Here is a 13,337-nt window from a genome sequence, read left to right as displayed (position 1 = left end):
TAGCTGCTTTTTTTTTTTGGGGGGGGGGGGGATGAGGCAGCAACCAGGCTCTGTACAATAAAAAAAATACTATGAACAATAATAACACCCCCCCCCCCAACCCTGCACAGCAGAGGAGCGAGACACAAGCTCTGCCCAAGAGGCAGAGCAGATGGAGCAGGAACAGCAGCTGTCGCCTGCTCCCAAGCAAGAGCAGTCCCTTGCTCTGCCCGCCACACTGCACGGGGCTGCCCCCTGCCCCTCGGCTGCCTGCGTCGCAGGGCACAGTCACCGACGTGCCCTTGTTCCACTGTTATGATTTTGCTCCACACCTCCTTCCCCCGCGCAAAGGGAGTGGTTTCGCCCGGGAGCCCTTTGTAGCGGAGGCGTCGCACACGCGGAGATGGGGGACATCCTCCGCACGCCTCACCCGCCCCGGGGCGCGGGCCAGGCCCTGCTCCCGCACGCGAGGCGCGGGCCGCACGCGGGAACCTCGCCCTGCCGCGGGGGTGGGGGGGGGGGCGGCAGAGACTGCGGTCGCCGTCCCACACCTTGCGGCAGCCGGTCCACTTCCCCCCCCCTCGAAGGTGCAATGGAACCGTCTAGAATGGCGGCGGGGGTGCCTCCCTGTGACGTCACAATGCTCGATTTGCCCCGCCGCTGTTTGTGTGTTCTAGGGCAGCTGCAGCTGGGCTCGGTGTGGCGCGGGGTGGGGGGGGGTCACGGCGGCTGCCCAAGCGCCGCACTGCTCCGTGGCGGCGGGGTGCGCTGCGCTGCGGCGAGTGTCGCAGGGCTCGCGAAGTGCCCAGCGGTAGCTCACGGAGCGGCAGCAGCCCTCGGAGGGGAAGCTGACGTCTGGGCATTACCCCAGCATGAAGTTCCAGTACAAAGAAGACCATCCTTTCGAGTACAGAAAAAAGGAAGGGGAGAAAATCAGAAAGAAATATCCCGACAGAGTCCCTGTGAGTGTGGTGTGTGTGTTTGTACTTGGACAGTGGCAGCGATTGCTGCTTGTGGGGCTTGTCTTACATGTCATGCTGCCATCTGCCTGTCTTTGTTCTTGTTATCAACTGCTTTTTGTTTTTTTTTTTTAAAGAAAAGGAAAACAAATTGGATTAGTAAGCATGATGGTTACCTTGATGTTCTTATTCCAGGCTGCTTTTGTCTTTAGTGCAAAGCTATGGTTATTTATTATGTTGGGATCCGCTAAGGTCTCTATCAGCAAGTATGTATGGGGATGGCGGGGTGTAATATACCCTCCCTCTTTCAGGGATCCACAGCAATTTGACAGTGCGAATGCTGCTAATCTTTTTATGGCAGCCTGCGTGCACAGGGCTGGGTGATGGGGAAGGAGCTTACCATTTGCTCTGTGAAAATGGAGGAGAACAGTGAGTTTACCGAGCACTCTTCATAGAAAACTAGAGTTGTATCCATGTCACCAGATACGTTCCCTATATTTTTATTTTACTTTCTTTTGGCCTGTCTTTTTGATACAGTCTTGTTCTGTTCTTGTGCTTTACATGAGAGAAAAATGATGCTAACTTTTCAGCCTTTCTACCCTCCCGTTTAACCTTATTATGGAAAAAGCATCACTTGGGAAACAAGGTTTTGATCTCCTAGCCACACTTTGCTTCCTCATCCTTAAGTCCCTTTGGAATGCCTGTGGAAGTCTTCTAGCTTTATAGTTACTGGTAATAATAAAAAAAGAAATGTCAAACCAAATTAATTGTGATTTTTTTTTTGTTCTATTAAATGTTTTGCAAATGTTCTTTCTTTTCATCCCCACTGGAGAGATCTGTCCTAGATTTACTGCCCGGGGGTACTGCATTCAAAATATCTGAGACTCCCTGTGAATCTAAGGCTAAGGGGAAACAGTTATGCTACATGTTTTCCCGACAGGCCAACACCGTTTTGTATCTTAGGAGTGGCCTACAGCTGGCCTTGTAAAAATGTTGGGAAGTCAGAATTTGGATGCATTTGGCCGAGCTGCAATTTCGGGGAGCCTTGGCCTAGCATAGCAGGTTGAGAATACAGCTAGACAAGGATGAAGTGGATGCTGTTGTGTGTGTTAAGATGAGGACCACAGAGGGCGCTGTAGGTCAGGAGTGAGGTGAATTAGCATGGCAGTTTATGCAGCAGATCGTGACAGATGTGTCCAGAAGAGCCATGTGGGGAGTCAAGGACCAGAACTGGTCTGGCAAGAAGTAAATGAGATCAAGATAGAGTAGCATCAGCAGAACTGTAGGGAGGAAGCCAGGACCCAAATAGCAAGGTGTGCTGCAGTTAAGGATAAATGAAAAAAGCTGCACGGGGAGGCCTGGATGTGGATTATGAGGGGGGAAGCCCATTGAGAGAGCTGCATTTGGAACAAATGAATGCAGCCGACAAGATTCTTTGCATCACTTATGTCTCTGCCCTTCCTGACAGCAGGATCCTTGAAGATGACGTCCCTTTGGCTGCCTACATTGCTGTGCCCTGATACATCTCAGCGTTTTGCTGAGATTATAATGTTGGCACAGTCTCATGCTACCTTTGACATCACCCAGCAACAACAGATATGCAGATAATCTGTTGCTACCCTTTGGATTTTCTTTGGGTGGGGAGGTGCACACGCACGGATGTGTGAAGGTTTTACTACTTGAGAAAAAGATACCTGTGTTACTAGGCAAACTAACTGCTGTTGATAATCAGTCTAGCAAAGCACCTCCATTCCTGCTCTGCCTCTTTGCAAGAGGGAGATCTGTTAAGCTAAGTGATTATCTAATTTGAATGCTTCTTAGGGATTTAGAAGCCCCAGCATTCTCCCTTCTTCCTCACAGGCATGACATACCTTTGGATTTCCCCACCATCTTCTTTTCCTTTGGATTTCCCCACCATCTTCTTTTCCTTATTATTTTAATGACCAAGTTATGATCTGTCCTTCTGGGTCAGGATGGTCATGTCACTGCTGCTGGCTAACAGTTCTATTTGTTCTTACTTGTTTTGGTAATTGCAGACAAAAAAGAAAGGTTTGTTTTCGTTGCAATTTATTGTGTTAGATATTGCCTTGTAGTGTGCGTGGTTAAAAGAATAGGCTAAGTGCTGTTGCTGTTCAGCCAACACCTATTCAGTGAGATCTTAGAACTATCCTTCCTTCACAGGCATTTGTCCTATGTCAGTTGCATCTACATAGAAATGCATGTCCCACCACAGTGTATCTCAGAGAGCTTGAATGGCTTGTACTAACTGAGGTGCTTGAAAAAGCAGGTTCTTGAAAAGGCAGAAATGACCATACTTCTATTTTAAAAACAAACTTACAGTTTTCAGGGCTTTTGGCCATGGTGAAGCATCCAAATAGGGCCCAGTGAAGAGATGCCCAAGCTAGTATCTCTATGGTCAGGCATTCTTTGCAGATATTCACTTGGGTCTTGAAAGAGTAGACCTGAATTAATAAGGCACTTTGCCCAGGCTAATACAGGCCCATCACTGTAACACAGGAAAGGCCATCTGAATGTGAGAAAACACTTCTTCACTGTGAGAGTGGCTGAATATTGGAATGGGTCGCCCAGAGAGGTTGCGGAGTCTCCATCCTTGGAGACATTCAAAACCTGACTGGACGTGGTCCTGGGCAACTTGCTCTAGATGACCCTGCTTGAGCAGAAGGGTTGCACCAGATGATCTCCAGAGGACCCCTCCAACCTCAGCTATTCTGTGATAACTTAATTTCTCTGGCATAACATCTCGCTGATGTGACAACACCATTTTGGTTCCAGAGAAGGCCTGGTCCACATCAGTTCAGCCCTTTCTATTACACAACAGAGACAGTTGCTGATTTGGGTTGGCAAAGAGTTATGGGAGCATGGAACCCTTGGAAATCAGTCCCACAGTGTCTCAAATGGAGTATTTACAATTACAGGGTCTAAGGGAAAGAAAAAGTTGAGAAAGTTCAAAAATTCACGCTTCTCATTTAGGTGGTCAAAATGGCTTCTGCAGAATAGCAAGCCACATAGAGTGAGTCACAATATATCTCTGCCAGTTCAAAACTAAATATGTACCACAAAAAAAAAAAAAATTGTCTGCACTTTTTTCCATACAAACTCAATAGTTCCATGAAAACATACCTCCAACCTTTGGAAAGGTTTCCTAGGCTCTTCTTGGAAGAAGCTCAGGTTGCTTTGGAATACTTGTTACTTCGGAGGTAAACATTTTGCCTAGTTCTTATGACAACTCTTCCTGTAGCTGAAGGTCTCTTTGCCTGTTTGACCTCAAAACTACTGAACTTCATCTGTGTCGCATAAAATGAGGATTAGTATTTTGTATCCAAATTCTCCTAATTCCACAGGCCCAGACACTAACACATTTCTAAATTCTATTATTTATTTATATGGTTAAGGAAGTATCCATAACTATATGAAGTAAGGAAAATAATCTTAAAGATGTGAATGTGCAAATTTCAGAGTATAAAATTCACTACTGAAGAACTGGGGATTAAAGGAAAAAAAAAAAACCTTCCCCAGTGAGCTGTAGTTTCTCTTCATTCTTTGCTTCTTCCTAGGGCATTTGATGTTGGTGACTGTAGAAATTAGGATATGGGGCTACTGGGACTAGGGCTGATTTTATGCCAGGTAGTTTGGAACCTGGAAACAATTCAAATTATCTGTAATACCTCTTATGTCTATGTGTTAGCCTCCTGGCAGCTTCTTCATACAAAATTAGCCTGCACTGGGACCATCAAGGTGACCTGATTTTTTTTTTTTTTTTCCAGCTGTTATAGTTTATTTTTATGCCTGTTCCAGTCTCCGTTTTTTACTCACTGTGCTTACTGCCTCAGTCCTGGGCTTCCAATACAGCTGTTGCCAGTGATTTCCAGTCTTGTTCTCACTTGTCTGTTCCTTAATGTTGTGTATTTGTTATAGATTAAAGAAATTTCTATAGTCCTGGAAGCACCATCTTTCTTAAAAGATAATATCCTTTTCCACTGATGCTTCTTGGTCCATTCCCTCTTATGATAACCATGGCTTGTTTCTTCCTCTCTCCCTCTCCCTCTCCCTCTCTCAAGGTAATTGTGGAAAAAGCGCCAAAAGCCAGAGTACCTGACCTAGACAAAAGGAAGTATCTTGTGCCTTCTGACCTCACAGGTAAGAAAATCTACCTCCTTTTGTCCTGATTTTCAGTGAGAAGGTCTGTGAAGTACTTTTTACTCCTGTGATCAGCATCAAGAAAATATCCAAGCAGGCTGAGCATCTTATCATTACCCTAGTTTACCTAGCCATACTTACATATATGTATCTTACAGCCTGGATTACAACATGCAGAATTCTCTGAGGTCTTTTGAGGAATCCTAGTGACTCAATTAATGTGCATGTGTCACTGTTGACTTCTACTTATGATGAAAATGACTGAATTGTGTATCATAGACAGTAACACAATCATCAGTCAATGATGACTTAGCTGCAGCTCAAGTTGACAGAGGCTGTATCCTTGTTTCAGGAAGAGGCAAGTTCTTAAAACAGTCCCACTGTTATCCACTGCCAGGATTGGAGTCATGGCCAAAAAGTTCCTTTTCCAAATAGTCATGGCCATTTTGTGTGTGATTACATTTATGAATCACTTAAAGGAACAGAATCTTTTTTCCTGCAGTATATAGTTGACCGTGGAACATCTTGTGCAGCAAAGCTCAAGCGAATAGACTGTAAGGATTAAATTTGTTTTCAGGAATGATATGACTGTTTACACTGAGGCAAAATTCTATATGGTACCTTTGGTATACAGGATTTAAAGATTAAGCTGATTAGAGATTTTCCCACCAGTCCCTGCTATAGAGCATTTTATATCATAATAGATGGAGTGTGGATTTAGAGAGTACAGCAGTAGTCAGAGGCAGTATGGGTAAACCTGAAAAGCTGCACTGGCCCAACACTTACCAGCTCTGAGTGGGTCAGCTGCTAATGTGGTGACCATCGTGAAGTTCCTTCTTTCTTTCCTGCATTGTTCCTTTTTTTCTCTCTTACTTTTTACATACAGCATGTGGTTTCCCCCACTTCTTTCCCAAAAAGAAACAACCATGCTTAGTGGCTAAACAAAACCCACGATCTTTCTGCATTTAAAGCAGTCTCCCCTGTTTTTCTTCAGTTGGCCAGTTCTACTTCTTAATCCGAAAGAGGATCCACCTGAGGCCAGAGGATGCCCTGTTCTTCTTTGTCAATAATACCATCCCTCCCACCAGTGCTACCATGGGACAGCTGTATGAGGTAAGCCTGGCACATCTCTCTTTCTCCTTTTGGTGGAGTGTCCATAAGAATATATATCCTCACTGAAGTATCACTGAGCACCGCTTAAGTGGCAATGGGTGAAGCCTGACAACAGGTCCCTAAACATGGACCCCTTACCCTTGGCAATATTCCATCACCTGTTTGGGAAAGTTCCATTTTGTGGTTATAAAGAGGAGCCTGGGGAGCCTAATTATTTTAATTGTTTGCTAGTTGAAAGTGTTGTTGTATTAGGTGGTGAATAGTTGCCTCAGCAGTGACATGTTGGTCCTACTACTTAAATAAAGTTTTGCCATAAACCACCTGTCTGTATTGCAGAGGAGAGAGTCTGACTGGGGAAAAAAAAATGAACAAACTTATGTATCAGCTTTCCTGTTTATACAAAAGAAATTTCCTTTTAGTTGGGATAAGAGCACAGTATTGCTGGACAACAAACTGCCTGCAAGTGCTTTTTCAGTGAACGCTTATTCTTTGTTTTGGATTAGTTTTTTGTAACTTGTACTGTATATGCAAGGACCTCTTAGGACACTGTGAACATTGTTTCCCAATATTTCTACTGAGAAGTACTATTTGATCAACTTTGAAGGCATATTCTTTGGCCATCAAAGTAATGTTCCTTAATTATATTGGCATTATATCATGACTAGTTTGCAGCCTGGATTGATTTCAATCAAAAACCTCCCTCCTGCTATGCTAGTGTGTTTTAATAAGAGACTCTGGTATGGTGCTATGAACCCTATTTGGCCCATCATTTTTTGACAATAACTGCACAGTGTGTGTGTAGGCTAATGAAGGCAATATAAAATGAACACACACAGGCACTTTCACAAATCTGAACACATCAGAGGAAGGTAGATCTAACTGTCTAGAGCTGAGATCTGGGCTCTGTTCCTAGCATTCTGCAGACTTTTTGTGTCAAGGTAATCACTTAACATCTATCTCAGCTTTGTAGACCATCTGTAAAACAGGACTAGAAATATAACCACCTGTCAAGGTATTCTGAAAAATAGCAATTATAAATGTTTGTCAAGTGTGGAAGTATCCAAAGAGGGTTTTTGACTTGTTGAAGCCTTCCAAGTCTCTCCTCCCAATCTTAAGGCTGTATCAGTGCTGAGATTCTGCTGCACAGCCTGCAACAAACAGCTGTCTCTGTTCCACAGTGCTTGCATGTTTCTAGCATGCTCAGGCTGTGGTTGTACTAGTAAATTCAGTGTGCCCCAAAATGTGACATTCTTCAATTTAGTAGTAGAGTTGGGGCCAGAGAGAGAGAGTTGCTCTGTGCTCAGCCACCTAAAGGGCCCTGTGGTATAAGGAGGTGAAGCCTTCCATGGAGAGAAAGAAACAGTGAAAGATGTTATGCCCTCTAGCTGTTACAGTGACCTCTTGCTTGGGCATTTTCACATATGATGAGTTACAGGGCTTTGGTTTGTTACTTTTTCCTTCTCTCTCCTCCCAGGATAACCATGAGGAGGACTATTTTCTCTATGTGGCCTACAGTGATGAGAGCGTCTATGGCAAGTGAACACCAGCCACCAGTCATGCAGGCGAGATGGACAGATGGAACTGATTTTGCGGGGGTGGGGGTGTGTTGGAGAGGAGGAAGGAGAACACTTGAGAAGAGGGAAGGAGAACTGGAAGTGAATCACATGCACAATGCCATCACCTTCATGCATTAATTATAATCATTATTTCTAAACTGAGGGGAGGGAGGGTAAGAAGAAATGGTGTGAAAGGGCAAACTGATAGGCTAACAAGGGATTCTGTGCTGAGGGTTGGGGAGACTCCATTTTTTGTAGTTCTTCTCTTGCCACAGCTGGAATTTGTTAGCCAGTACTGGAGGCTGCTAGACAAGCCAGTGTTGTGGACCTCCTGCAGAGTGACTGGGCAGGAAAGAAATGGCTATTCATGTGTAACCCTTTCACTGGATGAGGGAGGCACGTCTGGAACATGTATTGTACGCTGACCTTGTCACACCTTGCCCATGGTTTGAGTTGCACTCCTATGAGCATTCAGTGAGCAGTGCAATATTTTGTTCTGCCTGTACAAAGCTGTCTTGTGCTGACAGTCCTCACTCCAGCTGCTGCCTGTGAAGCATTGCAAGACTATTGCATTTCCCATCACATCACTATTAAAAGGGCTAACTCTGAGGGCTGAGAACTCCTCAGTTGTGGCATGTAAAGGCTGAGGGGGAGGGGAAAAAAGAAGGATTTTTTATTTCTTTGCTGCTTTAATTGCAAGTTCTGGACAAAAGTTTGAGACTAATCCTTTTGTTCTTTTCAGTGAAGCCAACTGATAGACTCATAAGCATAGGGCTAGAAAGGACATCAAGAGAACTTCTAGCCTACTCAGACTCTGAGACAGGACTGAGTATACCAAAAATTTCCATGGCTGTTCATCTAACTTGTTCTTAGTGAGGTTCACTGATGCCGTTCCTGTAGGCTGCTGTGATAGCCTGTTCCATTTCCTAGCTTGCCTCCAAGTGAGAAAGCTTTTTGTGATATCTTCAGTCTCCCTTGCTGTGTATTAAGGCAACTTACTACTATGGTCTTGATACTGCTGAACATGGAGAATAATCTATTTGTGTTGTCTTTGTAACAATCTTCTGCAAGTTTGAAGATGGCAGAAATTCTGTGGGTTTAACCTCCCCTTCCATGTCTCATTCCTGTACAGATCTTGCACCACATTCACAAGCAGAGGAAATTGGTCCCTCACAAACACATTTTCCTGGCTTTCTGTGATTGGATACTCTTTGCCTCCAGAGAAGTGCTTTTAGGCATGAGGGGGATGGGAACTAAATCTCTTCAGGGCAGATTCTCTATAGATTGCTTCCCCCCTGCCCCTTTTAAACCAGTACTGTTCTTAGAAGGGTACCAGACAGATTCTGTCCTGTGCAAGCCTTATGCTGTCATGCTAAAGCAGTTTTTTCCTGGTGGCACAAACAGCAGATTTTCCCATAACTGCCATTACTCTGATGTAGGAGTTGGGTTTTGGGGAATGAGCTGACTTCCAGGAAAATTCTAGATTAAGGTTTTTATCTAAATATTAGAGAACTGAACTGAATTATTGTAAACATTCCTACATACAGGAGAGAGACAAAGAAGGATGAAGAAGACAGGCAGATCCCAATGTAAGTTGAGGGTGTTTACTGTATTTACATGAAGAAATTACATCCCAGCTCCTTAGGAATGAGAAATCAAGATGAGTGCTCCTCTGATTGTGGGAGATAGAAAATCAGATTTCAGCCTTTTCTGACTGCTGTTCCACTAAAGTGTGTAAGGCAAGAAGAGCATTCAGGGAGTGTGGAGCAAGAGTCATTGGCAGAGTTGTGTGAAGGTCAGGGAGGCCGTAGGGCAGGAGGATCATTGCCTTTGTGGTATGGAAAGTAGTAGACTGGAATGAGAGAGAAAGGAAGGTGTGCAAAGGGTGTAGTTAGGATAATCATAATGAGCAGACAGAAAATGGGGAAACAAAAGAAGAAATGTGTGGCTTAGTATCCCCAGCTTTTCATTCTGAACTTCAGTTTTGCTGCGCAGTCATGTGCTCATCCAGAGTAAACATGTTGGGATGAATTATACCTACTCCCTGATTTAAATCAGTTCTGCCTACAGTGTACAGTCCTCTCTTTTTGACCCACTCTCCTCTATCAGGCTGTTTTCACATCCTTTGCATGCAAATCCACATCAGTCTCTTATTTTAAGTTCTGAAGTTTCTGAAACAGAAAACAGACCCAGAAGACTTTTCAGGGTAAAAGACAAGGTAGGGCAGGACAGGGTGGCATGCATCTCTACCACTGTCCCACGTGCTCACACACATACTACTAAGCATGTGGTTATGTGTTGTCTCAAACTAGCTCATGCTTGGGCACACTCAGGGGAGAAAGAGTTGGAAGGTGAAATGCTTGACTTTGTGTTCAGACCTCCCCTTCCCTCCCACTGCTGGGTTTATAAGTGATGTGTAGGACTAATCTCAGCTGTTTGTTACATGTAGGGTTTCCTGATTAATTTAATTATTTTACATTTCTTTTAACTGGGTTGTGGCATTGACTTCTGTTTTTGTGGTAGTCCAATATTGTACAAGGTAATTGTGGTAATTTTTTTCTGTTGGTTAGCTTCTTGTAAAATAAAGTTCATGTTACTTGAGCTAAATCAACCAATCAATAAAGACACATTTGGAAATCAAAGGCTTTATCCAAAATGGGTGGCTGTAATGTTTCTCTCCCACATACACAGTTGTAAATAAAGGGCTTGTCCAAGAGGGGCAGCTTTATCAGAACTTCTCATTGCTACTTTTTTCTGGAACTCTGGTTTTCTTCTGTCCTGTGTATCATGTGTCACATCTCTTCTTTTTCTGGTTGTATTGTCACATGCATACACCCTCCTATGTCTTGCCATACCATTGATGTGAACTTTAATTGTACCTGAGTGGTATGGGAAGGTCTCAAAGAGAGTAGTGGGTGCACTGAGGTATTTTCTGCCTTTTTAAGGCCCTGAACAGTCCTTGCTCCAGGGCCAATGGGCAGATGTGTTGGGGGAGGCAGGGCAGAGCCATTAAGGCTCAGTGCACTGAGGGCCCTGACACCAGCATATCCATTTCCCATCTAAAGAACATGCTTTCCAGCACCCTAAAGAATGAGAGATGTGAAAGTCTGAGATGCATTTAAACAAACATAGCCCTTTCTCCAGTGGGCTTGACACTTCATTTGGAAGCTTGCATGAGTCTCAAAGCACAGCTCATGCCTGGAAACACGTGTGTTATAGGAATTGGTTAATATTTTCCTGAAAAAGATGGATCTTGCAGCGTCTTTGTAAAATAAGGGTCTGATTCTCCCTGATCTTGCACTCTGGCCAGTCGTTGTCATCTGAATGTTGTACTGTTCTTTGGGAATTAAAAGATTGTTAACAAACGGTGTACATAATGATACATTGTAGCAGCAGCAGAACATTAAGATCCCATTTTCAAATGAGAGCGTTGCTAGAACTGCACACGATTAAATGTGTTGAATTATTGGCTGAAGGAAAAAACTGATCTGATCCACCTCCTGTCTACTTCTTACTTTTACTTTTGCACAGCTTAGAGCCTTTTTTGTCAGAGCCAGGACCCTATTTTGTTGTTTTGCCAGAAATCCTCTCTGCTCTTTTGAGCAATCCCCTGCAGTGTTCACGTACCCCTCAGGAACACGGAGAGCTTCCAGGAGGAAGCAGTCCCTGTTACCAGTAGCAAGACATTCTCCTGGCTCGTGCTGTACATTACCATCTTTGAGCCAATTCATATAACCATTTTGGTCAGTATCCCTCTTCCCCTTTGCTAGCTTGCTGCTTGGCCCCTTTGAAACAGTCTTCCATGTAGCAGCACCCCTTTAGGTCAATGAATATAAATCTCTGGTGTTTTCAGAGGACATAACTTTTTGTTATATGTTAGGGCAAAAGCATCCCCATTCAGTAATCCCAGCGTATACAGCCCTCTACATGGCATGTCACACAACTGCAATCAAATCTGCAGTCTTTTTCCTTCCTACTGGAAAGCTGGTGTTGCTTTCTCAGATATGATCTCTTCCACCACTGCTCAGTGCTATGGATACCGTTCATGAAAGACTGACAAAGGGAGCTATCTAGAAGTACAGAGGGTCTGTAGGTGGGTGGCAATTGAAAGGGGAACTTGAGACTGTCTCCTAACATGTTGGGGAGATCAGGAGTTGATGGTATATATCCTTGCTCAGACATAGAGAGTATCCCTTCCTTGAGCTAAATAAACCCTTTTCTCTCTTCCAACATCCTCTTATTCCTCTAGTAGCACCTGCCCTTTCTCCCCTAAGGGTGCAGCAAGATTAGTAGGAAGAGAGTGCTTTCTTTACCTTTGAAGTCATTGCCTGCCCAGCCTTCCTCTCTCTCATGGGAGGTGACAGAAAGCTGGGATTTGCTCTAATCCAGCAGCATCACCTACCTTCATTACCTGGGGTTAGAAGAGACTTTGCTGCCAAACACAGTGAGCAGGGTTGTGGGAAATGGGGAAAAGGCAAGAAGCTGCAAATTCTTCACATCAAATAGTCATTGCATATCACTCCCACAACAAATACCCATGAACAAACCTCCTTGACCCTGCATATGCTGTATCCTGTACCTCATACCACACCATGCTCACCACAGACATGCTTGTGCACACACGTGCACATCTTCTGCCATGCTTTACGCCACATGACACATACATGCATCTTCACCAGCTGCACTGGCCCCATTATGAACATTACCATGCAAACACCCACTGCATGCCTTCAGCCATGCCCCATGTCGTAATGAACATGCGTGCATTCCCATGATACACTGTCAAAAAACACATACTTTCTATGCCAAGCCCTGCAACACAGCAAATACACAATGCATACCATTTGGACAGTGTTCAGCTGTAGCACAGGTAAGCAGAAAGGATCTAATGGAGAGAGTGATACACACTACACACAGTATAGTTCAGCTCCTCACACAGATAGCACACGTGAAAAACACTGTCAAAAGGAAAGGAAAAGGAAGACGAATGCACATAGAATGTAACACATGCATGCCTGGACCACAGCCACTCTAGGAAAGTGTAGCATATCCAAGGACTCGAGAGAAATATAGCAAACTGTACTACACGCCTGTGTGCACAGGCTTCCATCCAGCCCTTAGGATGCATTGTACACAAACACGTATTCAGCACAACTGGGGCCAACAACCACATGCCAAAAGAGACCGCTAATAAATAGAAATCAGTAGGGAAACACAGGAAGGAAAAAAATGCCCAGTGTAATACACAGTTGCAGGCTGCCAGTGGTTGCAGAAAAGTGTGCAAGAGAAAAGAAAGAGTGTGAAAGGAACCTGGAAAGCTCAGAAAATGTACCTGAAATCCAAAGCCACTATATACCCGCATCTTACCTATGGGGTGCGAGGGATGCCAAAGAAACACTAATTCACAGGAAACCTTGTAGGAAAACAAACCACTAACTACAGCCATACTTCAGAGGTGAAGAAACAGTGGTCCCTCTTTCCTCCTTCCTTTGCAACTGAAGGTAAAAATCAGAGGGCTATAAAAGCAGAATGCTTCTGATTGGGACAGGGGTGGACTGGGAGAATAGGAGGG

General features: G+C 44.2%; 1 protein-coding gene across 2 annotated transcripts; it reads left to right on the top strand.

Moving 5' to 3' along the window:
• The first annotated feature begins 638 nt into the window (after positions 1-638).
• On the top strand, positions 639-10,405 carry LOC112963113 (gamma-aminobutyric acid receptor-associated protein-like 1). 2 transcript variants are annotated; one of them, XM_026059858.1, is made up of 5 exons: positions 639-941; positions 5,018-5,096; positions 6,091-6,209; positions 7,684-7,771; positions 8,508-10,405. In XM_026059858.1, exons 1-4 carry the CDS (start codon positions 852-854, stop codon positions 7,747-7,749), a joined length of 354 nt encoding a protein of 117 aa, XP_025915643.1. In that variant the 5' UTR covers positions 639-851; the 3' UTR covers positions 7,750-7,771; positions 8,508-10,405. The 2 variants fall into 2 exon arrangements, with proteins under 2 accessions (XP_025915643.1, XP_025915642.1); XM_026059857.1 differs by having other exon boundaries at positions 644-941; positions 7,684-10,405.
• Positions 10,406-13,337: the final 2,932 nt, after the last annotated feature.

Source organism: Apteryx rowi, unplaced genomic scaffold (genome assembly GCF_003343035.1).
Source record: "Apteryx rowi isolate R43461 unplaced genomic scaffold, aptRow1 scaffold_1606, whole genome shotgun sequence".
In the NCBI taxonomy this organism is placed as follows: Eukaryota; Metazoa; Chordata; class Aves; order Apterygiformes; family Apterygidae; genus Apteryx; species Apteryx rowi.
Note: the sequence above shows the minus strand (reverse complement) of the source record. Positions and strands in the feature narration are given on the sequence as shown.

What these genes read in the sequence shown, in the direction of transcription:
- LOC112963113 (XM_026059858.1), top strand. Translation starts at nt 852, where the DNA reads ATGAAGTTCCAGTACAAAGAAGACCATCCTTTCGAGTACAGAAAAAAG. An exon ending in TGTGCCTTCTGACCTCACAG is followed by an intron (nt 5,097 to 6,090) that starts GTAAGAAAATCT and finishes GTTTTTCTTCAG; the next exon opens with TTGGCCAGTTCTACTTCTTA. An exon ending in CCATGGGACAGCTGTATGAG is followed by an intron (nt 6,210 to 7,683) that starts GTAAGCCTGGCA and finishes CTCTCCTCCCAG; the next exon opens with GATAACCATGAGGAGGACTA.